The sequence below is a fragment of the Pimephales promelas genome, chromosome 11 (assembly GCF_988280905.1).
Source record: "Pimephales promelas chromosome 11, fPimPro1.hap1.1, whole genome shotgun sequence".
NCBI lineage: Eukaryota > Metazoa > Chordata > Actinopteri > Cypriniformes > Leuciscidae > Pimephales > Pimephales promelas.
In genome coordinates, this window is record NC_142779.1 from 33,216,886 (window position 1) to 33,244,832 (window position 27,947).

The 27,947-nt window shown below is 40.7% G+C and overlaps 2 protein-coding genes across 2 annotated transcripts in view; both read left to right on the plus strand.

The window, feature by feature from the left end:
- Positions 1-1,339, plus strand: part of prkn (parkin RBR E3 ubiquitin protein ligase) — a 157,168-nt gene extending 155,829 nt beyond the window's left edge. Inside the window, exon 12 of the mRNA XM_039690476.2 lies at positions 1,053-1,339. Coding sequence (XP_039546410.2) covers positions 1,053-1,162 — 110 coding nt within the window. The 3' untranslated portion in view covers positions 1,163-1,339. The remainder of the gene's footprint in view (positions 1-1,052) is intronic.
- A 1,420-nt stretch (positions 1,340-2,759) lies between these two features.
- LOC120492403 (uncharacterized) lies at positions 2,760-23,362 on the plus strand. The gene is given in 20 exon segments (XM_089117315.1): positions 2,760-3,777; positions 3,877-4,006; positions 6,369-6,511; positions 6,607-6,693; positions 6,770-6,920; positions 8,960-9,121; positions 9,278-9,387; positions 10,593-10,721; positions 10,807-10,898; positions 10,970-11,081; positions 13,327-13,497; positions 15,363-15,433; positions 15,509-15,676; positions 18,666-18,784; positions 18,860-19,064; positions 22,002-22,209; positions 22,297-22,373; positions 22,512-22,681; positions 22,831-22,871; positions 22,873-23,362. Coding segments are annotated over 20 exon segments (2,469 nt in total). The 5' UTR covers positions 2,760-3,690; the 3' UTR covers positions 22,909-23,362.
- Positions 23,363-27,947: the final 4,585 nt, after the last annotated feature.

Sequence of the window (27,947 nt, forward strand, 5' to 3'; positions counted from 1 at the left end):
ACTTTGGTCCATATTGCATGATCTCATCACACAGTTGCTGCAGATTTCTCCCGTTCCTCCACATCCCAAAGCTGCTCTAGTGGATTGAGATCTGGAGACTGTGAGTGAAGTGAACATGTTCAAGAAACCAGTCTGAGATGATTTGAGCTTTGTGACAATGAGCGTTATCCAGCTGGTCATCAGAAGACTGTACACTGTGGTTATAAAGAGTCAGGTGTGCTGTGGTGTTTAAACGAAGCTTCATTGGTACTCAGGAGCCCAACGTGTGCCAAAATACCATTACACCATGACTTGCTTTCATGTAGTTTATGCCAATATACATGACTCATCAGATCAGGCAACCTTTTTCTAATCTTATATGAGCCCGTGTGAATTGTAGCCTCAGTTTCAGGAGTGTCACCTTCTGCTGCTGGAGCTCTTCTGCTTCAAGGCTCAAACATGTTGTGTTCAGAGATGCTCTTCTGCAGACCTCGGTTGAGATGAGTGCGTATTTGAGTTAATGTTGCCTTTCCATCAGCTGAACCAGTCTGACCATCAACGAGGCATTTTCACCCACAAAACTGGATATTTTCTCTTTTACGGATCATTTCCCTGTAAACCCTAGAGATGGTTGTGTGTGAATATCCCAGTAGATCTTCAGTTTCTGAAATACACACACCAGCCCGTCTGGTACCAACAACCATCCAGTCACTTAAATTCCCCTTTTTTCCTCATTCGATGCTCAGTTTGAGCTTTAACAGATCGTCTTGACCGTGTCTACATGCTACATGAATTGAGTTAACGAGCAGCTGAACAAGGTGTACCTAATAAAGTGGCCGGTGAGTGTTTATAAATATATACACAAATGGTTAATTCAGCAAATTGCGTCTAGTTAATGCGAGAAATATAAATATGGTCATGTGAGCATATTGTTGTATGAAATGTTTTGCATAAAATAGATTGGTTATCTTTGTTTTTATCTTTACACTTGAAGAGTGTATCATAATGGTGCTGTTATCTCCTTCAGTGCAGATAATTGCCCTCTCGGTGTGTGTTGTCATGATCTCTCTCAGGTGGCTGTATGCACATGGTGTGTCCGCGTCCACAGTGCAGGTTTGAGTGGTGCTGGGTCTGCCGTGTGGAGTGGAACAGGGAATGTATGGGAAACCATTGGTTCGGATGAAGACTTGTTTTGGATACGCTCTGAAACTCAGGGAATGGAACCAATGTTCAATCATTATCAGTGTTGTGAGGTACATATCATGAAATGCTGCTGACATGCAATGGTAGTCGTGGTAACCACAAATATTTTGGGTGAGATGGAAACAAATTCTAGTGTTATTAAAATTTTTGAATGAAATCCTGAGTTGTGTGGGGTTTTTTTTTAAGCCATTCAATTCCAACATATTGACATATTTTATAATGGGAGTGTTGCTGTATTTCTCAATAACCACAATGAAAGTTATTCTAACCTGATCCAATCTAACATTCAAAATCTAGCAGTGGTTTACACTATCGTCCAACGGTTTGGGGTCGGTACGATTATTTAAGATTCTTAAAGGGATACTCCACTTTTTTTGGAAATAGGCTCATTTTACCACTCCCTCAGAGTTAAACAGTTGGGTTTTACCATTTTCGAATGTATTCAGCCGATTTTCGGATATTTAAAAGAATATCAGTAACCAGACAGTTTCTAGTCTCATTGACTCCCATAGTATATCTACTATGGAAGTCAATGAGACCAGAAACTGTCTGTTTACTGATATTCTTCTAAATATCCGAAAATCGGCTGAATGGATTTGAAAACGATAAAACTCAACTGTTTAACTCTGAGGGAGTGGTAAAATGAGCCTATTTCCAAAAAAAGTGGAGTATCCCTTTAAAAAAGTCTTTTATGCTCAACAAGGCAACTGATTGAACAAACATAAAATGGTATAACAGTACATCAAGAAGTACACAAACAATAATGCCAATATTACACCACCAAGTTATCAGAATAGACAATAATAAATACACAACAAAATATACAGTGAATACAATTGTATATTGTAATACATACATATAACATATAAACAAGGGTAAATAAATACATATAAGCATAATCAACATTAACAACAGTGACAGTTTCAATTATATCATAAGCAGTCTACCAATTAAAATGTTTTAAAATGTAATTTATCCCATGTGATCAATTTTAAGTTTTCAGCATCATTACTCCAGTTTTAAGTGTCACGCGATCTTTCAGAAATCATTATAATATGCTAATTTGATGCTCAAGAAAGATCTTCTGATTATGATCAATGTTAAAAAAAGATGTGCTGAATAAAACTGAATTTAAAAATGTGTATTATGTTCATCAATACACTATTATTTTATATTTTTAATAGGGCTGTGCAAAAATTAATTGCGATTAATCGCATCCAAAATAAAAGTCTGTGTTTACATAATATATTTGTGTGTGCTGTATATAATTATTTTGTATATATAAATACACACACATGCATGTATATATTTAAGAATTATTTGCGCTTAAATTCGGTATATCTATATAATACATAATCTATATTATATAAATATAAATATTTTATATATGAATAACACATTTTCTTAAATATATACATGCATGTGTGTGTATTTATATATACAAAATAATTATATACAGCACACACAAATATATTATGTAAACACAGACTTTTATTTTGGATGTGATTAATCGCAATTAATTTTTGCTTATTTATTTAAATTTTATTTAATTTTTGAGCTTTGACCAAGATTCAGTTGTATTATGACTCTTTTTCAAATTGGAAATATCTCACGATATTAGCATCATATGAAATGAACATAGGCTAACACAAACACCTGTTTTCATAGTGTGTTTGTTATTATTTTTATCTATTTGCATTCAATCTTCCATTGCTGATGTATTTGACATCCGTCAATGCATGATGTCATCGCATTCCTGGCATTTACCGCTCCAGTGTCTCACTATTGTTCTCACATAATGAGTCTCAGCAGGGCCGGATTATGAACCGAACTGACAGGGGCCACAGAGAAACTGAACACCACGGCATTCAAACGCTACAGGCCGAGGCTGAATGATACATATATGCTTGATAATAAATAGTTTAGTTAATAATTAGTTTATCTAACCTAACAGGCTAACAGACAGATGTCCGTGCTTTGTAATTTTATGCTTACTACAGTTCTGTTTTGTTAGCTTAGCAACATGCTAACAACAAAGTATTGAAGTCAATTGTAATGTATTTGCTGGTAATATAGAGCAAATCCAAACCCTAATGTAGTGTCCAAACAAGCCTGCCTGTGTGTTATCTGCTTTATATGGTGATTAGATGCCCTTGATGGTCATTATCTGTTAAAACTGCTCACTCAGTTCTGGTGCCATAAACATAATCCTGTGCTTGTGTTGCCCTGCGACCTCTAGTTAAACATGAGATGAGATAAATGTTAGTTCATCCAGATTTATTACAGGCAGGGTGTAACTGAGTGTCTAACACACACGTGCCTTCCGACTCACACAGTATTGGTAACTGAAAACAAATCATGTGAAGACAAACACAGCCTGTTATTAAAGACGTCAGGAGAGATATGCTGGGTGATTTGCTGCATTACACTTCTGCCGAGCTCATGTTTGGGGCTGTAGCTTCACTCTAAGCATCTCAAGGAGATCCTCAGGTGTTCTCGACTGAATACATGAGAAGAATGAAGAGATTTGGTCGAGCTGGACCCGATGGGCCTGATGACGTTGAGCTTGAACTGACTGATGGAGTCTCTGGTCAGGTGAGGAAACTGACATGTTATTTCCCGTCTCCTGAACTGTTGAAATCAGCACAACTCACATCTGGTGATGTTTGGTGATTTTTCTATCTTTGGCTGTAGTCAATCTTTGCTCCTCCGGTATCCGTGACCTCAGTTAAAGATGTGGGGCGGTCAGTCGCTCATCTGGCGTCATATACAAGAGGCCGCTGGAAACATGCTGCCCGCAGGACTCTGAGGAAGAAACACACAGGTATTTACTACCCTATCTCACGACCAATTCGTACGAATTCGTACGAGTGATTAAAAAGTGGCTAATTCGTACGACCTCACTCGTGCGAATTCATACGATTTGTCTAAACCCACGTGACGGTTATGTTTAGGGGCGGGGTCAGGGGTAGGTCATTCGTACGAATTCATTCGAATTGGCCAATTCGTAAAATATGTACGATTTAGCAAAAATCGTACTAATTTGTACGACTGAGGTCGTATGAATTGTTACGAATTAGCCACCTCGTAAAATTCGTACGAATTCCCGTGAGATCGGGTTGGTATTTACAGTAAATAAATAATACACAATTAAGGGTTTTCTAATGTTTTGCCTGCTTTGTACAATGTGTTTTTGAAGAAGGTTGTGATAATGTGAACTTTAACAGTGATGGAACATTTATTTGATTAGGATTACCCTACCGTAGCGCATTGATGTATCAGAAGGTAATAATTTTGTACACTCTTAGAAGAAAAGGTTCTATATAGAACATTAAAAAGTTCTATCAACGCTATATTTGGAACCCCTAAAAGGTTATATACAGAACCCTTTTTAAGGGTTCAATAATAAGAACTCTTTTGGGTTCTTTGTAACCAGTGTTGGGTGTAACTAATTATTAAGTAATTAGTTACTGTAATTTAATTACTTTTCCCTTGAAAATGTAAAGGGATTACTCTTCATTTATCTGTAATTTAATTACAGTTACTTCTGATGTAATTGAGGTAAATACTGTGTATAGATCAATCCGATCTCACAGCGATTTGTATGCATTTTATGAGGTGTCTAAATGTTACGACCGCAAAGTTGTAAAAAAAGTGTGAAATGTCATGAGATCAGACATAAAACAATAGTGGGTTTAACATCAAAATGTATTGTCTGATGCTAAAAAGTATGTTTTTATAATGTAACCTTCTCCACCTTGGTCAGTTTAAGGATAATTCATGCTATTTTATAGTATTTATTTGAAAGAATTAAAACAGATTCATGTCTATCCTTGTATTATTCAGCTGGTTGAGATTGATATGGGATTTTGAAAGTAATTAAAAGTAATTAAATACTTTTTAGAGAGAGTAATTAGTACAGTAATCTAATTACATTGTTGAAGAGGTAATTAGTAACTAGTAATTAATTACTTTTTTAGAGTAACTTACCCAACACTGTTTGTAACCAGGAAAAAAGTTCTATATGGAACCTTTTGGGTTCATTCATTATCGTTTGTTTTGTCCTTTCCGGATTAAATATTTCATATTATTGATAAACATCAAGACCCTAAAATGTATTTATGAATGCATGTGAATGATCACAAAATTCAAGATATGGGGGTTGGAAAATGTATATATTTATATCATTTTATGTAGTTAATCAATATCACATGAAGAGTGCCATTTCAGTTTTTCTCGTCCAAGAATCTGCATGATTAAAATGTGATATTAAGTTTAATAAACAATAATTTAATTATAACTACAAAATGTTGCAGAATAATGTAATATATGAATGAATAATAGCCTATAAACAACCTTTGTGCCAAATTGCCAATTCTTTCTTGTCATTATAGAACCTTTTTTAGCATAAAAGGTTCTTTGGAGTTGAGTAAAGAACCCTATGCTTCATATATAGAACCCCAATGGACCTGTTTTTTTCTAAGAATACTTTTGCTGAATTAATGTACCATTTATTTTGTGGTATTCCATGAAGTATTATCATTTTCAAATACCACAGTATAATATTTTATATTATATTTATGAGTGCTATATATCTTTGAAATCCATGGCATAATCATGGCACACAGTATACGTACATTTTAAAAATTACACTATCGATCAAGAATTTGGAATAATTACGTTAAGTTTCTTCTGCTGACCAAGGCTGTATTTATTTGATCAAAAATACAGTAAAACCAGTAATATTGTGAAATAATATTACAATTTAAAAGAACTGTTTTCTATTTTAATACATTTTAATGTCATTTATTCCCGTGATGCAAAACTGAATTTTCAGCGTTATTACTCCAATCTTCAGTGTCACATGATCCTTCAGAAATCACTATAATATGATGATTTGATGCACAAAACATAAAAACTTAAAAACAGATTTTTTACATAATAATAATAATAATAAATAAATAAATAAAAACAATTATATATATATAATTGTTTTTTTAATATTTATACATTTTGCTATTATTATTATTTTTTTTAATCAAATATATAGCATTGTATTTTACAATATATGTCCAAGGATATGCCCATGGAACATGGCCAAAAATAATAATAAAAAAAAAACCTATGGTACTTTTGTTTTCGCCATAATATCAAAATCCTAAATCTAAATGATTGTGTCTTTTTAGAGGAATATGTAGCCAACAAGTACAAGGGTCTGGCGACAGATGAAGACGCTGTGGATGGACTGAAGAATACGAAGATCCAGCTGAATAAAATGCTTCTGGATCACTTTCGAGTTCTGGCGGCCAGCAATAAAGACACAGATGAGGTAACACGAGGCAAATGCTCCACTTTCCTGAACTTCGGGAGACATGGTGTCGTATTTGTCATGGTGTCACACAGTGATATTGATTTTTGCTTTAGGTGGACCTGCAGTTGCTGAATGATGTCCTCACAGATGGAGCCGACCCAAACTCAGCAGACAAATACGGGCAAACGGCCCTGCACGAGGTTAATGTTTGACTCCTTGTGCAAGACTAATATGCCATAAATTGTCATTCTGATTCTAGATTTCTCTGGTTTCTAGATATCTCGGGCGTGGAACGTGGACGTGATGCGTTTTTTCCTGGAAAGAGGGGCTGATTTTCAGAGGGCCGATGCCTTTGGAGTGACGCCTCTTCATGTGGCGGCAGCTTTGGATTATGAGGAGATGATGCACTTCCTGTTAGAAAGAGGAGGTGTGTGTCTATCAGGAATTTAAGATAAAATTGTGATTTTAAAAAAAATGTCTGGTAAATGCGCCGTTATAATAGTATTGCGCCATGGAACAAGCGCACCTCATTCATCACGCTCTTAAAGGGAATGTTGGATGACGCTCTTATTGGTTTGTTTCCGTTACGCCCAAACCACACCTATGAATAATGAAGCTACTTCAGACCAACTCCTTTTAAACTTGCGTCGGGCGCAAGAGTCATTTATCCCGCCGGTTAAACAGCAATAGCGCCCAAGACCCGCCCACAAAGTTACTTGCGCTTCACGTTTGATACTTGCGTTTCATATTGTTAAAGGGATACTACACTTTTTTGGGAATTATGCTCATTTTACAACTCCCTCAGAGTTAAACTGTTGAGTTTTACCTTTTTTGAATCCATTCAGCTGATCTCCGGTTCTGGCCGTACCACTTTTAGCATATAGCTTAGCATACATCATTGAAGTGCACAAGACCATTAGCATTTCTCCCCAAAAAATTACCAGGCATCTTTAGTTGCCTATATGGTCTTGTACAAGACTCGTGTGTACGATCCGCAGTTCTGCCGAGCCAGCGCCGAGACCACGATAATGTAAAGAGTGACATTACATTGTAATTTTAATGATGTGAATATTTTCTAGAAATAAAAGTTCCAGATACAGCATATTCATTTTTCACCAATTCTTGCACCATACAACACAACAATGACATTTAATAATAGTAACAATTATTTAAGCTCCTTATTATGTAGCCGAATCTGTGCTGTTTTGTATTGGCCGCCTCCAGTTTACACTTTGTTTTGCCTCCAGCTAGCGCCATGACGTAACTGTGGCGTCGGTGCAAAAGAGGTCTATAAAAGCAATATAGACCTAAACATGAAGCAAATTTGCCTGTGAACGCTTTATATAAATACAATATAGGTAGGTCTAAATCCGGGTGATCACTTATATCAGTGTTATATATAGCCAGCCAGAATATGCAATGATAAATATTTAACTGATGAGTTGTTAATATATATAACAATATATAATTGTTTATTAATATATAAACAAAATATATGGGTATGGTTTTACACCTAAATTCAGCATATTAACACACAATGATAACTGCAAATCCACCTTTCGCTGACTGGAGTCCAGTTGTTTCTATGAATTGCAGCGATCCATTAGCATGTGTTGTGTTTGTTTTACGCTAGCCCAAACTCCGCCCATAACATTTTTTGGTCGGGAAGTTCGGTCTGGACTCGATCCATTGAGATAAATCGACAGCGCATTCATTTTAATAGACAAACAGAAAACTGCAATCAAGGCATTTGTCGATCGGAAAGATATTTTTGCCGTCCTTCCAACATGATTCGGCTAAAGTGTAACTTATCAGCTGGCTCTGACGGTCACTAAGAAGATGAGACGTAATGAAAAGCCTGTGGTCGTTGTGGTTTCTCCTTTGGTCGCACTCATGGAGGACCAAGTGAAAGAAGCAACACTCGTTATTTAACTAATAAAATAAGTAAGTTAGTTGAAAACTGCGCTATGCAAAGGAGTTGACTTACTGCGTTGCTCTGATTGGTTGTAGGTCTACCGACTATCCAATTATCCAACTGAGTGCAGAGGGGTTTTTTTTCCTGGTTCGGTGACGACACGCCTCATAATCAAAGCCCTACGGAGGAGTTTCAGACTCACGTTCTCACTAGAATATGAGTATGACGAAGTCAGGCTAGTTTTTCGCGGCATTCACGCTGAAAACAAATACAGCTGCTCAGTCTTTTTGCCACTCACTGTGAGGAACTGCAGGCACTCCGGCCGATAGTGACGTCACGCGCATACCCTCAAAACTAACAATTCAGCCTAAAATGCCTAAATAACATTTTTATCAACATGCATCAAAAATTCACAATTTTACTGTTTTTTACGGTATTTTTGTTTGAAGAAATGCAGCTTTGGTGAGACTTCTCTCAAAAATGAATGAAATAAATTAAACCTTAAATGAATTACTTTTGTACGGTGATGTGTGTGTTGTCTCTGAATGCAGCTGACATTGAAGCTCGCACGCTGAAAGACAAGCAGACTCCGCTGCACTTCGCTGCTAAGAATGATGCCGTTGGTGGAGTTAGGGTGTTACTGCAGAACGGGGCGGACATCGCTGTTCGAGACTATAAAGAGAGGACGCCTCTACAGCTGGCTGCCAACTTCGGTAAGGCTTTTATGCACAGATAGACTCTAGTGGGGCTCAAACACCTGACCTTTTGGTCTTTGACTTGACAAGTCAGTAGTGTAGCCATGAGGTCAGACCTAATGCATGTACTCAAGCTCTAATAGTGGACAAGAGCTGTTGTTACTGTATGTACAGATCGGAGTGAGACGGCTCGTTTGCTGCTGGAGTTTGGAGCCGACGCTGGAGTGCAGGACTCTGACGGACAGCTCTGTATTACTGCCATGATCACCAAAATGAGTCCTGTGGTGAGTACTCAAGGACTGCTATTGTTACAGTACGAGATAATCAACATTTGTGCATTAGTAGATGCTTCCAAAGTGAAAATAATGCTAGAAAAGGCCATTCATCCAAGATGGATACAATTTTTGGAAATACTAAAGTAATGCAATACAAGTGAAAAAGTTTTTCAAGGTTTTTGTGGAGATTGCAATCATGTGGCATAGTGAAATTCATACATCATTTAAAAAAAATTCAATAAAATAATTGTTTTTAGTAGGGCTGTCAAACGATTAATCGCATCTAAAATAAAAGTTTGTGTTTACATAATATATGTGGGTGCACTGTGTATAATTATTTTGTATATATAAATACACACACATCCAGGTATATTTAAGAAAAAATATTATTTATATTTATATATAATATAAATTATATATAAATCTACATACAGTTACATGAAAATATTTCTTAAATATATACAAGCATGTGTGTGTATATATATATATATATAAAATAATTATACACAGTGTACTTACATATATTTTGTAAAAACAAACTTTTATTTTGGATTAACCGTGATTAATCGTTTGACGTCCCTAGTTTTTAGTATAGTAATTGACATATAACTCACATAAGGGAATAATAATAATAATATAATAATAATAATAATAATAATTTTACATTATTTTATATTTATGTCAGTGCTTATAAAAAAGGCAAGCTTCACATTCCTGTTTTTAAACTAGTAAAAAAATACACTTTTACGTTTGGAGTCTTTAAATTAATACTTTCATTCAGCAAAGATTCATTAAACTGATTGAAAGCGACAGTAAAACATTCTAAAATTTCTATTTCAGATAAATGCTGCTCCTTTGAACAAATTTCTATTAATCAAATAATCCTGAAAAAAAAAAAAAAAACGTATCATGGTTTCCACAAAAATATGAAGCAGCGCAATTGTCTTCAACATTGATAATAATCAGAAATGTTTCTTGAGCAGCAAATCCGCATATTAGAAAGATTTCTGAAGGATCATGTGACACTGAAGACTGGAGTAATAATACTGAAAATTCGGCTACGTACATTTTAACATATTCAAATAGAAAAGTTATTTTCAATTGCAATCATATTTTACAGTATTACTGTATTTTTTAAGAAATGAATCGTACCGACCCCAAACTTTGGAACAGTAGTGTACTATTCTCAGTGATCATCATCTTGGTGTCGACAGGCTAATCAGGCAATGAATCAGTTCCTTATGAAAGACCGAATGGCCCGACAAAAGTTCTACTACCTTCATCTTCTGGAGCCAAAGCCGGCTGACAAGACAAACCCAAAAGGTTCTGATCCGTCATCACCGGTACACATCTTTAAACATATTTCATATAAAGTTCCTCGATACAGGTGTTGCTGCATTGGGTTATGAGAGCTGTCTCTGTCCACAGCTGGAGTTTATTGTCAATGAAGGTAAACTGGACCTCATCATGCACCCTGTAGTGCTCAAACTCATCACGGTCAAGTGGAACTTATATGGCAGGTAAAAGACCAGCGCTGATGCATGGAGAAACATGGGCTGAGATTCGCATCACATTAAATGTTTTCTTACAGGATGGGCGCTTGGATACTCCTGCTTTTCAACTTCCTGTTTATCGTGTCCTGGACAACAGTAGCCATATCTGTGTCAGTTCGTCCAAATGGAGATCGCTACAAGCTTCCTGAGGTCAGACTAACTGCAGTTTATAGTCCGGGAACATTTTATTTCAATGGTCCACTTTAGACATTCTACTTACTCTAAGTAACATACTTAGTAGTAGAGTACTAGTAGACTGTTAGGGTAGGGTTCGGGTTAGTAGAATATGTTGACATGTAGTTGCAAATTTACTTTACTGACTAATTTAAATTAAATTTACTGTCAATAGAATGAGTGGACCATCAAAATAAAGTGTAACCTTTTCCTAACAGATCAGTAGTTTTGATACGTACAGTAGGTGCCAAAAATGATGGACAGCCTATTCTTTGATAAAGATTTTGTAAACATATTGTGTAGTTGTGTTTGGAGTCAGTTTATGATAATGCAATGAATCACGCCAAATTGTGTGGTCATAATGTTTGCCCAGGAATATGCTTTTTCCTTTTTAACAGCAAAATCAGACCTGTAGCTTACCTGTTGCTTTCCCCCCAAATACACTCACCTAAAGCATTATTAGGAACACCTGTTCAATTGCTCATTAATACAATGATCTAATCAACCAATCACATGGCAGTTGTTTCAATGCATTTAGGGGTGTGGTCCTGGTCAAGACAATCTCCTGAACTCCAAACTGAATGTCAGAATGGGAAAGAAAGGTGATTTAAGCAATTTTGAGCGTGGCATGGTTGTTGGTGCCAGACGGGCCGGTCTGAGTATTTCACAATCTGCTCAGTTACTGGGATTTTCCAGCCCGTTCTCATCCTTTAACGTCATATAGAACGCTATATGCAAAAACGGCGCTATACTACGCACATGGCACCCTTTATCGTTAATATAACACGCGAACCCAAGACGTTATAAATCCTTTAGCGTGAATATGACACACACACCCTACCCCACACCTAAACTTAGCCCTCACAGCACGTGTTATATTAACGATAACGGGTGCCATGTGCGTAGTATAGCGCCGTTTTGTCATATAGCGTTCTATATGACGTTAAAGGATGAGAATGCGTTGGATTTTCACACACATTTCTAGGGTTTACAAAGAATGGTGTGAAAAGGGAAAAACATCCAGTATGCGGCAGTCCTGTGGGCGAAAATGCCTTGTTGATGCTAGAGGTCAGAGGAGAATGGGCCGACTGATTCAAGCTGATAGAAGAGCAACTTTGACTGAAATAACCACTCGTTACAACCGAGGTATGCAGCAAAGCATTTGTGAAGCCACAACAGACACAACCTTGAGGCGGATGGGCTACAACAGCAGAAGACCCCACCGGGTACCACTCATCTCCACTACAAATAGGAAAAAGCAAGAGCTCACCAAAATCGGACAGTTGAAGACTGGAAAAATGTTGCCTGGTCTGATGAGTCTCGATTTCTGTTGAGACATTCAGATGGTCGAGTCAGAATTTGACGTAAACAGAATGAGAACATGGATCCATCATGCCTTGTTACCACTGTGCAGGCTGGTGGTGGTGGTGTAATGGTGTGAGGGATGTTTTCTTGGCACACTTTAGGCCCCTTAGTGCCAATTGGGCATCGTTTAAATGCCACGGCCTACCTGAGCATTGTTTCTGACCATGTCCATCCCTTTATGGCCACCATGTCCCCATCCTCTGATGGCTACTTCCAGCAGGATAATGCACCATGTCACAAAGCTCGAATCATTTCAAATTGGTTTCTTGAACATGACAATGAGTTCACTGTACTAAAATGGCCGCCACAGTCACCAGATCTCAACTCAATAGAGCATCTTTGGGATGTGGTGGAACGGGAGCTTCGTGCCCTGGATGTGCATCCCACAAATCTCCATCAACTGCAAGATGCTAAACTATCAATATGGGCCAACATTTCTAAAGAATTCTTTCAGCACCTTGTTGAATCAATGCCACGTAGAATTAAGGCAGTTCTGAAGGCGAAAGAGGGTCAAACACAGTATTAGTATGGTGTTCCTAATTAATGCTTTAGGTGAGTGTTGTTTTGTCAGATAAAACACCCGAACCAAGTTAAGTGTTTTAAAAATAAAAGTATAATATATTTCCCTCATATTTTGAACGTGTAGGGTCATTCAAATCAGTTATTCCCTCTGGACATGATGTTTGGCCTGTACTGTAGGCTATAGACCCCATGACGAACACAGGTTTCTTTCCTGTGTTGATGTTCCAGGACAAATTTAACATGACGTAGAACATGCAATGCAAACAATATTCCTCTTTCTTGCTCATAATCACACACACACACACTCATCCAGTCCATGCTCTGCTGTTGGTAGGACTGGTGGCGTGTGTTGCTGGTGGTGTTGGCACTTGTGCTGACGGTGGGCGCGGTGTACAGGGAAGTGATGGAGATCGTGAGGTCTGGGAGGAAACTGAAGCACTGGCAGTGTTGGACGGTGCAGAAGATCAACGAGGACTTGAGCTGCTCTCACCCCATGTGGCCTGAGGTAACATGAGGAACACCCACAGGTCTCATTCAAGAGAGAAAGGTCTAATAAGCTTATGGACTGATCTCACAATCTGAATTCAAACCTTTTGATGTTTAAATGGATCCCATGTTTTGGCATGTATTTTAAAGGGTTGGTTCACCCAAAAATGCAAATTCTGTCGCCATTTACTCGCCTTCACGTCAAGCATACAGTATCTGAGCTTCCTTTTACCATATTTGATCAATATTTGTATGTGAATAAAATAAATCTGTTCGTCATTATAAAGCAGTCATCTCACTTCAGAAAACTTGGATTTAACCTAATTCAAATTGGCTACTTTTATGAGGTGTTTATGACATTTTGAAGGTTTGGTTAAATGATGTAACAGAAATCTATCAGGTTTCATTTAAATGTAAGCTGTATTCACATAGTCTGTGGCATTTTTTTTTTAATCAGCCTTCAAAAATCCTTTGATTTTTTACACTGATGCACTTGCAATGGTTGTCTATGCAGGGGCAAATTATTGGAATATATGTTAAAAAGACAGGGTTCATTCTCGTGTTACGCAGCTCTAAAATACAATCCAGCCTAAATGCAAACTGTTCATCATATACAGTTGTGGCCAGAAGTAATGGGACCCCTGGTAAATATGATCAAAATTGGCTGTAAAAAAATAAATCTGCATTGTTTATCCTTTTGATATTTCATTCAAAAAATTAGCAAAAATCTAACCTTTCATTGAAGAAAAAGAATTGAAAGTTGGGGGAAATCACTTTATGAAATAAATAAATAAATAAATAAATAAATAGACATTTTTGATAATATTTACCAAGGCTGCCAATAATTCGGGCCATGTCCACACTAATACGTTTTCGTTTGAAAACGTATATTTTTCTCTCCGTTTTGGCCTTCCGTCCACACTCAGACTCTCTCCAAAGTGGATAAATTTGAAAACGTTGTTTTCGCGTTGTAGTGTGGACAGTGAAACCGGAGGTATTTCAAAACGATGATGTAAGTTTAGTCATGTGATCCATGTAGTACCAATAGATATTCATGTTTATCGAATATCTGCGCTATTCTTCATAGCACAGTACTGCAATAATGTACTCACATTTGCTGTCCTGCGGCAAAACAGGAGTTGCGTTTTAGACCAAATATGGTGACTGAATGCGACCTGGATGCATCAGTGATGGTGAGATATTTTGCTAAATAAAATGATCCCGTTAGAAGAATTGCGCGATAACTTTATTATTTATGTCCCGCTCTGTAACGTCTCAGTGAGCTTTTGTGAAGTTTCACGCATGCGCAGTAAAGTTAATTTAGAAGTTTCTCATCCACACTGAAACGTCAGAAAACGCCTGAAAACACTAGTGTGGACGGAGAGTGTTTTTAAACGAAAACCCCGTTTTCAAATGTATCCGGATTAATGTAGACGTAGCCTCAGACCACAACTGTAAAGCTATTGATTCTCTTCAGAAAATTGGACTCATATGGATTTGGTTTTATGATCTCTTTATGACATTTGAAGCGTCAAAGTTGTCAATGGAGGAACAGAAATGTCAGATTTCATTAAAAAATATTTTCATTTGTGTTCTGAAGATGAACCAAAGTCTCACGGGTTTGGAACGACATGAGTGTGAATTCATTTTTGTCTGGACTAACCATTTAACCATTAACCCTTCTGCATTGCTTTCCCCCGTAGAATTCCATTTTAAGTGCATTATTGTAAGCACACTGAAAAAATCATTTTCAGTGTTTCACTGGAACTTAATTTCAACTCAGAATGTTCATTTAAAGTTGACTGTGGTGTACAGTATACATTCATTTCTCATAAATAAACAATAATAGAATTGTAATAATTAATGTTTCGCTTTATAATACAGGAACGCAATTACTTGGAAGGCCAAATTAGGTATATTCGAAACCTGAGAGGAACCTACACTCAAGACCCCTGGTAAAGTACTCCGAATAAGCCAGTGTAGAATGCGAAAGAGTAATTATACTAAGTATGCTGCTGTGTCGCCCACAGGAATATCTTTGATTGGCTCGTGTATTTGCTGCTGCTGGCCGTTCTGGGCATCCACTTGACAGACATATTTCTAGTGTCTGCCACACTTCGACAGAACAGTCTTCGCCTCTTTGCAGTGTCCATTATTTTCCTGTGGTTAAGGCTAATGAAGCATGTCCGAGCTTTTAGGTATGTACTGTTTCAGTAACTTTGGGATCTTGACCTCCACCGGCTCTTGCAAGACAAGACTATTTGATATTAGAGGAGCTGATTTGGTTTCCAAAAATCGAAAACCCCAAATTATTAAAGGGATAGTTCACTTTGAAATAAATTTTTGGTATGTTTTATCTTACCTCAAGGACATCCAAGATGTAGTTGTCTTTGTTTCCACAGTAGTTTCAATTTTGATATTTTTAGGTCAAACGTCTGTCAGTCATATAATGGAGGTCTATGGTCACCACCTCAAAGAGCATGCACAGAGAAGTCCAGATTAAACATGATTTAATGACTCGTAAATGTAAGTACACATTGATGGCCTAAGACACGAAACGAGCGATTTGTGTGAGAAAACGAACAGTATTTTGTTTTTACATCTTGTAATCACAGCCACGTCCAAGTGATCTGAGGGCGCGAGCGCTTCTGTCTGCGCAAGCGCTGGAAAGTGCCGGAAGTGATCTCTCGCGTGTGTACGTCACTCATTGTTTACAGAGAGATTCAGATTTCCAAAGTGTTACCTTTCACTGTAAAGATCTAAACATATTTAGATATACAGGAAATCGCAATGGAAGACGATTTTGATATATACCAACAGACAACGGTGAATTTTTCCGCAACCGCGCGAGAGATCACTTCCAGAGCTTGTGCAGACCGAAGCGCCCGTGCCTTCAGATCACTTGGACGTGGCTGTGATTACAAGAGGTAAAAACGATATAAATACTGTTCGTTTTCTCACACAAACTGCTCGTTTCGTGTCTTAGGCCATCAATGTGTACTTACATTTACGAGTCATTAAATCATGTTTAATTTGGACTTCTCTGTGCATTGTTTTTGAGGTGGTGACCATAGACCTCCATTATATGACTGAGAGACAAGAACGGTTTGACCTAAAATATCAAAATTGAAACTACTGCGGAAAAAAAAGTCAACTACATCTTGGATGCCCTTGAGGTAAGCTAAAACATACCAACAATTAATTTCAAAGAGAACTATCCCCACATCTTTCCTTGTGGAGTGAAATGAAATTGCAATTTAGAATGTTAATAAAAACATTTCAACGAATGCAGGATTATCCAATTGTACACCGCTGGTCAAAAGTTTGGAATAATTAAGATTTGTTTACGCTTTTGAAAGAAGTCTTTTCTGCTCAATAAGGCTGATTTTTTTTTATGAAAAATGCATGACGATTGTGAAATATTATTACAATCTAAAATAAATGTTTTCTATTTGAATATATTTTCATTTGTAGCTTATTCCTGTGATTTCTGAAGGATCATGTGACACCGAAGACTTAAGTAACGATGCTGAAAATTCAGCTTTGCATCAATAAATAACATTTAAAAAAATATATTAACAGAAAATTGTTATTTTAAATTGTGATAATATTTCACAATATTACTGTTTTCATTTTCAAAATGGTTAAATCACACATTCTCCACTGCTCAATTCAGTTTTAAAAGATGCGTAAAATAAACAGTTTTTTAAAGGGGGTCATGAAGCGTCTATAATAGTGGTGATCTGAGAAAAACCCAGAGAACGTCGGCTCTGTAGGAACACCTGGTCAGTGGCAGAGAGTTGCCATAGATACTTGTGCTGCAAAGCGAGGCCCTCAGATATGATGACAACACCTTTACGGTCTCCTGGATGCTTCGGCACACACTGAACCACCTGCTCAGGGGCCCAAACATCAGTGCTTGCATATCTCAGGTTTCTCTGAGACTCCACCGGTGGCCTCCTGTTTGTGAGCTAGGTAACCATGGGAACATAAATATGGGGGGTTGGGGGGCTAACAGTTAAGGACCCAGAACCAGATCAATCAATCAATTCAATAGAGAAAGTCCAGACTTAGTCACTTCTTCTTAATGCTACTGCAGTTTTTCCACATGATGGAATATCATTTCACTTTTCAAGCAATAATTGGCCACTTTTTCCAGCCTTTTCTGATTGTTTCCATGGGGATTGCAAAAATAACTTTGTAAATACTAAGACATGAACCAAATCAACCAGCTCCAACATAACTGGTAAATGGACTGCATTTATAGACCCAATGGCCACCAAAGCGCTTTACATATTGCCTCACATTCACACACCGACGGCGGTGTCAGCCATACAAGGCTCCATCCAGCTCTTCGGGAGCAGCTGGGGTTAGGTGTCTTGCTCATGGACACCTCGACACTTGGTCAGGTGGAACCAAGGATTGAACCACCAACCTTTCGGTTTGTAGACAACCCACAGTTTAATACTGTAACTCACAATAATAAAAATAAAAAATGTTTTCAATATTGATTATAATAATCAGAAATGTTTCTTGAGCAGCAAATCAGCATATTAGAATGATTTCTGAAGGATCATGTGACACTGAAGACTGGAGTAATGATGCTGCTGATCACAGGAATAAATGCCCTTTTAATATATATATATATATATATAGCTATTTTAAATTGTAATAATATTTCACAACACTTGTGTTTTTTACTGTATCAAATAAGTGCAGCTTTGGTGAGCAGAAGTGATTTCTTTCAAAGACATTATAATATCTTAGCGACTCTAAACTTTCGAAGAGTAGCGTACTATTATAAAGTGAATGAAACTTTGCAAAAGATGTAATTGAGTCAAAAATTACAATTTGTATATGGTGTCAATTAAAGGAGAGTTCCCCAAAACATGACAATTGTGCCATTTACTCACCCTCATGTTCTTCCAAACCTCTACATTTCTTTGTTCTGAAGGAACACAAAGATATTTTGAAAAAAAAAAAAAAAAAAGATTAAGAGATTTGTGAAAATATCTTCTTTTGGGTTTTGTAGAAGAAAGAAATCCATACTGGTTTGGAAGGACATGAGAGTGAGTAAATGATGACATTTTAATGATTTTCACTTCTGAAAACTGATCTTTGCACTCTATTAGCCGACACCGTGACACATGATTGCACTCCAGGTAAATGTCTGACGCTATTCTCTAGAGCTATGGGTCCCTTCATTGTCATGCTGGGGAAGATTGCAGGAGACGTGTTGCGTTTCCTCTTTCTCTATATAGAGATCTACATTCCATATGCCTGTGCTTTCTGGATCATATTTGGAGGTACTGTCACACAGACCTACAGTATAGTTAAAGACATGATGCATGAGACATAAACGTTTCCTCTATTGCTCTCAGGTTTAGCTGAGGTGCCCAGTATGGAGACGGTTCCTGAGCTGCTCTACAGCCTGTACCGCATCACCCTGGTGGATGAGTATGAGTTTGATGCCATGTTGGATGTGGACGCAGTGATGGCCTACCTTCTCTGTGGAACATTTCTGGCCCTGTCTGCTGTTCTCTGTGTTAATTTACTGATTGCTCTGCTTTCTGACACCTTCCAAAGGTATTAATAAGTCCTTTTGTACTTTTATGATATGCATGTTAGGGGTATATGCCAGCAAATGAAACACGCATTTCATGTTTTAAATAAAGGGTGACCAGGCCGGACAACAATTTTGGACACTACTGTAGCCTATGTATTTTGAAACTTTCATGGAAGATGCTATTGAAACTATGTTAGTTACATCTGTACGCAATGTATGTCGATCATTACGCGTTTTCGTCAAAGTGCACACTCTCTTTTAATCTGTTCAAACACCACAGTTTTTATGTAGCAACCTAGAAGATGTCAAATCATCACTGACAATTTTTTTGTTCGGGATGGTTTGGGGATGGGGATGTCTGTGTATGATCGCTTTCTGGTCGGCTATTGCATTCTGAGTGGTGGATTTTTAATTGGTCCATTGGGCAGGGTTGGGGATGTCCTCCTCATTTTTCTTTGCGATTGTGTTCTGAGTGGTGGAGTTGAAAGTGGTCCTTTCGGGAGGGTTGCAGATGTATTCCTGGTGGGGGCGTGTTGGTAGTTGGAAGTTCGGGAAGGTTGGGGGTGGGCAATTCCTATTTGGTCTGTTCATGATTAGGTTCCGGGGGGGTGTAGTTGGTAGTGGTCCGTTTGTGAGGGTTGGGGATGTTCCCCTTCGATTTTGTTTATGATTGCGTTCCATGTGTAGAGTTGGAAGTGGTCCGTTCGGGAGGGTTGGAGATGTCCCCCTCGATTTTGTTCATGATTGCGTTCCAAGTGGTGGAGTTGGAAGTGGTCCGTTCAGGAGGGTTGGGGATGTCCCCCTCCATTTTGTTTGTGATTACATTCCATGTGGTGGAGTTGCCAGTGATCTGTTCGGGAGGGTTGGGGATGTTCCCCTCGATTTTGTTCGTGATTGCGTTCCAAGTGGTGGAGTTGCCAGTGATCTGTTCGGGAGGGTTGGGGATGTTCCCCTCGATTTTGTTCATGATTGCGTTCCAAGTGGTGGAGTTGCCAGTGATCTGTTCGGGAGGGTTGGGGATGTTCCCCTCGATTTTGTTCGTGATTACATTCTATGTGGTGGAGTTGAAAGTGGTCTGTTCGGGAGGGTTTGAGATGTCCCCCTCGATTTTGTTTGCGACAGCATTCCAAGTGGTGGAGTTGAAAGTGGTCCGTTCGGGAGGGTTGGAGATGTCCCCCTCGATTTTGTTCATGATTGCGTTCCAAGTGGTGGAGTTGAAAGTGGTCCGTTTGGGAGGGTTGGGGATGTCCCCCTCCATTTTTTTCATGATTGCGTTCCGAGTGGTGGAGTTGGAAGTGGTCCGTTCGGGAGGGTTGGAGATGTCTCCCTCGATTTTGTTTGTGATTGCGTTCCGAGTGGTGGAGTTGGAAGTGGTCCGTTCGGGAGGGTTGGAGATGTCCCCTCGATTTTGTTCATGATTGCGTTCCAAGTGGTGGAGTTGAAAGTGGTCCGTTTGGGAGGGTTGGAGATATCCCCCTCCATTTTTTTCATGATTGCGTTCCAAGTGGTGGAGTTGGAAGTGGTCCATTTTAGGAGGGTTTGAGATGTCCCCCTCTGTTTTGTTTGAGATAAGCATTCCGAGTGGTGGAGTTGAAAGTGGTCCGTTCGGGAGGGTTGGAGATGTCCCCCTAGATTTTGTTCATGATTACGCTCCATGTAGTGGAGTTGGAAGTGGTCCATTTTGGGAGGGTTTGAGATGTCCCCCTTGGTTTTGTTTGCGACAGCATTCCATGTGGTGGAGTTAGAAGTCGTCCTTTTGGGAGGGTTTGAGATGTCCCCCTCGGTTTTGTTTGAGATAAGCATTCCAAGTGGTGGAGTTGGAAGTGGTCCGTTCGGGAGGGTTTGACATGTCCCCCTCGGTTTTGTTTGAGACAGCATTCCATGTGGTGGAGTTGGAAGTGATCTGTTCAGGAGGGTTGGCGATGTCCCCCTCGATTTTGTTCATGATTGCGTTCCATGTGGTGGAGTTGGAAGTGGTCCGTTCAGGAGGGTTGGAGATGTCCCCCTCGGTTTTGTTTGGGATAACATTCCATATGGTGGAGTTGAAAATTGGTCCATTCAGGAGGGTTGGGGATGTCCCCCTCGATTTTGTTCATGATTGCGTTCCAAGTGGTGGAGTTGGCAGTGATCTGTTCGGGAGGGTTGGGGATGTTCCCCTCGATATTGTTCCTGATTACATTCCATGTGGTGGAGTTGGAAGTGGTCTGTTCGGGAGGGTTTGAGATGTCCCCCTCGGTTTTGTTTGGAATAAGCATTCTGAGTGGTGGAGTTGGAAGTGGTCCGTTTGGGAGGGTTGCGGATCGGGTTTTCCTTTTTGTTTTTGTTCATGATTGCATCTTGGGTGGAGGCGTGTAGGTAGTTGGAAGTGGTCCCTTCGGGAGGCTTGGGTAGTAGGGATGTTCCCGTCTGTCCATTCGCAATCATGTTCCAGGGATGAGGGGGGCATTGGGTGCAGGGCCACCCCTCTGTCCATTTGGCATGGTGCCCCACTCGGTAACACCAGTTGCACTGCCCTAGGGACTGCCCTAATCCTCAAACAACTGATGATCTAATGTGAGATTTGATAGATTTTTTGTGTGTGTGTGTGTGTGTGTGTGTGTGTGTGTGTGTGTGTGTGTGTGTGTGTGGATGTCCCAATTGGGATAAAGGATTTGCTGTTTTCAAAGATTTCTTGTGCAAATGCAACTGGTTGTGTAAAATAGGCACATATTTTTGTTATATTTATATATTGATTGCACCCTCCTTGATCTAGTCAAATTTGTAATCTTTTGTGCCATGTTTTGAGCTATCTGCAAATTCTGTATTGCTGGCTTAGAGAATCGATGCTAGATCATTTCGTAATGAAAGGTAAAATGTTTATTGTGCATTTTGGCCACAATGGATATGCAATGGATAATATATGGATATTTTGGGTGCACTATTCCTTTAACCCCTTTGCTGAATGCTTGTGTTTGCAGAGTCTATGACAACGCACTGGCCAATGCGGTGATGCAACAAGCAGCGATCATTCTGCAGATAGAGGAATCCATGTCTTGTCTGAGACGTTTCTATGACAACGAGCACATCCACCGCCATTGCGCCCCGCTTGGAGAATTCTTTGATGATGATGTCACCACTAACCCAGATCAGCATGCAGAGATGAAGAAGCTCACAGAACAGATCAAGGTTTCTACGTTAACAACTACTGGAAGTTATATTTTAAATGTTTTTTTCTTATATCGCATAATAACTGAAATTTTGCATGCTCTGCAGGATACTTTAGATAAATATCTGAACATCCAAAGAGAGACAATCTCACCTCAGTATGCAGATGCCAGAGATGTCACAAGGTCGGTAGATTGAACATCCTGGAATCCTGGGCTTAGATTGTTGCATTTTTCGTGTTACCATCTTTATTACATGTATTGTGACAAGTGATGTTCCTGGAAAGGCTGCCTAACCTACATATGTTGTTTTTGTTTTAACAGAAGGAGAAGCGTCGCACCTCCAGAGAGAGAAGAACATCTCAAGACTCTTCAAAGACTTCAGAAAGACCAGCAGAAGCAGAGTCAGGACCTGAGTGAACTGAAGGCTGAAGTGAAGGAACTCCACAGCTTGCTGCTCAATCTAATCCAGCCCCGGACAAACTCAACATCATGTAAGAGACTTATTCTGCACTTATTATGGAAGTCTGTGGGGCAAACATGCTGTTGTTCATTTCTGCCCATTTTTACTAGTTTTAATGAGCTAATCATTGAATCTAAATTATTGTATGTGCTCTAAGTAATGTTACTGGTGTTTCTGCAGCCACTCATGAGGATAAGACACACTCAGAGTCAAAGCAACTTTAAACCGGATTGCAAAACCTCTGAAAGTGATCAATGAACTACTGAAATCAACACCGAATCCACCAGGAGCAAGACTTGGAAAGGATTTCTGTGCAGCAAGTCATACAGGATTTTGTGACCAACATTTATTTTATTATTTTATTCTTAAGTTATGCATTGTACCAAGTTACTGTAACAATATAGGTTTGCATCTATGTATATTAAAGTTACGATATCTTAATTATTAAGGTTTTATTTAACTATTAAATGTGAAGACCACGACTTACAAGGAATTGTTCACTCATGCATTTTTTCCCTATCATTTACTCGCCCTCATGCCATTCAAAACTCATATGCTGTTAATACACACAACTGCCGGTCAAAGGAATTTGGAATTATTATGATTTTTAATGTTTTTGTAAGAAGTTTATTCATGATTTATTTGATCAAAATACAGTAAAACAGTAATTTTGTGAAATGTTACAATTTCGAATAAATGTTTTCTATGTTAATATATTGTCAAATGTAATTTAGGCCTATTATTGTGTCTTCATCTTCAGTGTCAAATGATTGTTTCTTGAGATGCAAATCTGTATATTTGGCACTGAAGATTGAAGAAATGATGCTGCTTAGATCACTGGAAAAAAATGCTTTTGTTTAAATAGTTATCTTAAATGGTTATAATATTTCACCAGGAGGAACAGTATTATTAATATTCACTAATAATCTTACTGTGTTCAGATTCAAAAATGTGATGTCATGCCAGGTTTGGCATCACCGATATAAAAATAACTGAAAAATAACTGCATAATGTTGTTTCAAAAATGCACTAGAACAGCCTTCACATCATGAGCTGTGAGCACCTCTATGAAACCTTAAAATACTGCCTACATAGAGTTTATTAGAGAAATAACAATAGGTTACTATCGTAACCCCGGTTCTCTGAAACATCGAGTGGAGAGATCCACCTATGGGAAGGGCATCCGTACCTGACCTCTGCAGAAGCATCCAATTGCACCAAGTCTGGCTAGACAGACAGAAGCGCGCGGCCAATGCCCGATGAGGCCACACCCCTCACCCACGGGCATATAACATCTGGGCGCGCTGCTATTCCTCAGTAAGTATATTCGCTTCTCGTGCGGCAAGCGGGGCAAAGCTGGTGGATCTCTCCACTCGATGTTTCAGAGAACCGGGGTTACGATAGTAACCTATTGTTCTCTTTCATCATCTCGTGTTCGAGATCCACCTATGGGAGAGACATGGACAGCTCCCCGATTGCCCAATACACTCACAGTGAGGTTCTGGAGCCAGAGAAGGACGGTCACCTCGTGGGAGGCGGTGCCTGACACGTCCCTTAATCATGAGCCTGCGAAGGTGAAACCACACTTAACTAATGTGGACAAGCAGGACATGAAATACGCATGGGACACATGCGAGATAGTAACCCCAACCCACCAAGACATAATCTATACCCGAAGGGGGAGTGATTGGTGATTGGTGACAGGAATGAACATGGCCAGTCAGCCCATTCACTCCTAATGGTTATATATACCAACAGGGTTACAGGGAGGGGCTAAGACGACCCCACCCCTAGAACCGAATGTGCTACCGAGGTACTGGTGACATCCAGCCGGTAGTAGCGCACGAAGGTATGAGGAGAAGCCCAACTGGCAGCGGAGCAGATGTCCTGCAGTGACACTCCCCTAAACAGAGCCCAAGAGGTGGCTAAACCTCTTGTGGAATGAGCTCTGATGCCCCTAGGGGGCTGCACTCCCTTTGCTTTGTAAGCCATGGTAATAGCATCCACAACCCAATGTGAGAGGCGTTGCTTCGAAATTGGACTCCCTAGGTGAGGGGGAGCCCATGAAACAAAGAGCTGGTCGCTCTTCCGGAAAGCATTCGTCCTCGTCATATATGCCTGTAAGGCACGGACTGGACACAGAGCGTTCAGCCTCTGATCCTCTAGAGAGGTAAAAGGTGGAGGGTGAAAAGCGGACAGCTCCAACACCTCCGAAGTGAACGCAGGGAAGCACTTCGGCATGAAGGCCGGGTTAGGCTTAAGGAAGACCTTATCTCCACTAAGAGAGAACTTAGAGCACGAGGGATGAACCGAGAGTGCATGTAGCTCACTGACACGTTTAGCAGATGCCAAGGCCAAAAGCAAAGCTGTCTTGAGAGACAGCAGCTTAAGGGATATACTATCCAAAGGCTCAAAAGGGTGTTGAGACAGAGCTTCCAGCACCATGGAGAGGTCCCACTCCGGGACAGTTCTCCTGACGACTGGCAAAGAGCGGCGTGCACCCTTCATAAATCTGCGGATTAGAGGGTGCTGACCGACGGTCGAGCCCTCAAAACCCACATGACAGGCTGAAATAGCAGCCAAGTAGACCTTAATGGTGGAAAAAGACCTGCCTTTATCCATGAGGTCTTGAAGGAAACACAAAATATCAGGAACTGAACACTGATAAGATGTGATACCGCGCCCATCACACCACCCCTCGAACACTTGCCACTTACAGCCATATAAGGACCGTGTCGAGACGGCCCTGGCATTCTGAATAGTGGTGACCACACGCGGCGAAAGCCCAAGTGCGTTCAGGTTCGTCCTCTCACGGGCCAGGCCCAGAGAGCCACCCTGTCCGGGTGGGGGTGGTAAATCTCCCCGTTGGCTTGGGATAATAGATCCGTGCGAACGGGAAGGCACAATGGCTCGGCGTATAACAGAGGGATTATCTCCGCCAGCCACGGTGCTTTGGGCCATCTGGGTGCTATCAGAATGAGAGACAGGCCCTGCTCTCTCACCCTGGCCAATGTGGGAATTATCAGGCACAGGGGAGGAAAGGCATACAGGAGCACTCTGGGCCATGGGTGGGCCAGTGCGTCTACCCCGAGGGGCGCGTCCATGTCCCTTAGAGAGAAGAACATAGGACAATGGCAGTTTTCGCGCGAGGCGAATAGATCTACGCTCGCCCGTCCGAATCTCATCCATAGCATTTCCACTATCTGCGGATGAAGACGCCAATCCCCGTAGATTGGGTTTCTCCTCGACAGCAGATCTGCGCCGATGTTCAGAATGCCTGGGACGTGAGTCGCGCGTAGCGACAAGAAAACCCGTCTGCTCCACACCAAGAGCTTGTGAGCTAGAAGGTGAAGTTTCGACGAGCGCAAGCCGCCCTGACGGTTGATATATGCCACAGCCGTGGTATTGTCGCACCGTACCAGCACGTGATGTCCCTGCAGGCGAGGCAGAAAATGATTCAGAGCTTTCCAAATGGTCAAAAGCTCTAAATAATTTATATGTGCTGAACGTAGTCTGTTTGGCCACAGACCGTTCACCGTTCTGCCCTCCTGGGTGGCACCCCAGCCTGTTAAGGATGCATCTGTCGTCACCACTTTCCGCATCGTAACCGCCCCGAGAGGGGTTCCCCGTGCGTAAAAGTCTGCGTTCTTCCAATGACGCAGGGCTGCAGAGCACGCGCGCGTCACTGTAACCGAGCGGCAAAGGTCGTGAATCGGGCTGAAATGTAGCGACAAAACCCATTTCATGAACGCCCTCATCCTCAGGAGTCCTAATGGCACAACTTGGGTGGATGAAGCCATGAGACCCTGCATCCTGAGACATGTGCGATATTGCACTTTCGCCCCTTCTCTGAACTGTGACAGACAGCTCATTAGAGAGCGAACGCGCTCCAGAGAGAGACGCGCTCGCATGGCAACCGAGTTCAACTCCAAACCCAGGAAAATGACATTCTGACTGGGCGTGAGATTGCTCTTGCCCACGTTCACTTGGAACCCGAGCGATGTGATGTGCGCGAGCACACGGCCGGTGTCCTGCAACACCTTCTCCTTCGATTCGGCTATGATGAGCCAATCGTCTATGTAAGTCAGGATTCTCAGACCTGTTATTCTCAGAGGCGTTAAGCCCGCCTCCGCGCACAGACAGAAAGACCGGGGACTCAAACTGAGTCCAAACGGAAGAACTGTGAATTCGTAACATATGCCCTGGTAGGCAAAACGAAGAAACTTCCTGTGCGGAGGATAAATGCTTATGTGAAAGAAAGCATCTTTCAGATCGACTGATGTGAACCAGTCGTTCTGTTTTATGGCACGGGCGAGTGCGCCCTGTGTCAGCATTCTGAAATTGTATTTCCTCAAATGTTTGTTCAACACTCGAAGGTCCAAGATAGGGCGGAGAGAGCCGCCTTTCTTTGGAACCAGAAAATACCGGGAATAAAAACCCTGGTTCATCAGATTGGGGGGTACCACCTGAATCGCTCCCTTGTTTAAGAGAGATGAAATTTCCTCTTCCAGAATGTGAGAGGCTTTCTCTTCCGTGTGAGAAAAGAGAATGCCGTTGAAATGAGGGGGTTTTACTGCGAATTGCAATCTGTACCCCTGCATTATTGTACGCATCACCCACTCGGGAGCCGAAACGGTTCGCCAAGCCGCTTCGTGGCTCGCGAGTGTCCCCGCTCGGGGCAGAGCGGAGCTGTGTCTTGAGACCAACAGATTTATTTGTGATGCAATGGCGCCATCTCGTGGGCACACTAGAGGCGACATGCGGGGGTTCGGAGGGGATTCCTCTCTCTGCAGTGAGAAAGGTTCTCTCTGCGGAGAGAGGTTTTCCCTCCGAAACGAATTTGTTAGATTCGTTTTTATTTGTGTTTTGTGTGTTTTGTGCTGGGCAAACACTGGGGCCGAAGCCTTTATTGAAAGAGTGAGGGGAACAGAGTGAGGGCAGTGTGGTTTTGACACTGAACTTAACCTTCCTCTCACCAGAGGCCCCCTGAACGTGGGGGGAAAACACACATTCCTTGAACACACGGGCTGGGCAGTCTCGACAGGCGGCAAGCTGACCCATCCGCGGGACTCCCGGGGTCTTTTGGACGGGGGTCCTAGAAGGAGAGAGGAGTCCAAGGGGCTCGCGGCCCGTGAACGTGGACTGGAAGTCCCCATCGACTGAACGTCAGGCATGCCGCTTGCGTTTCGAGTGGTCGGTGGGGTTGGAATTAGCAGGTCTCCCAGCCGCGGCCGCGGCGGGAGCGGGCTTAACCCAGTGTTTGTTAGAGGGCGCTGGGTTATGATGTCGTGAAGGCG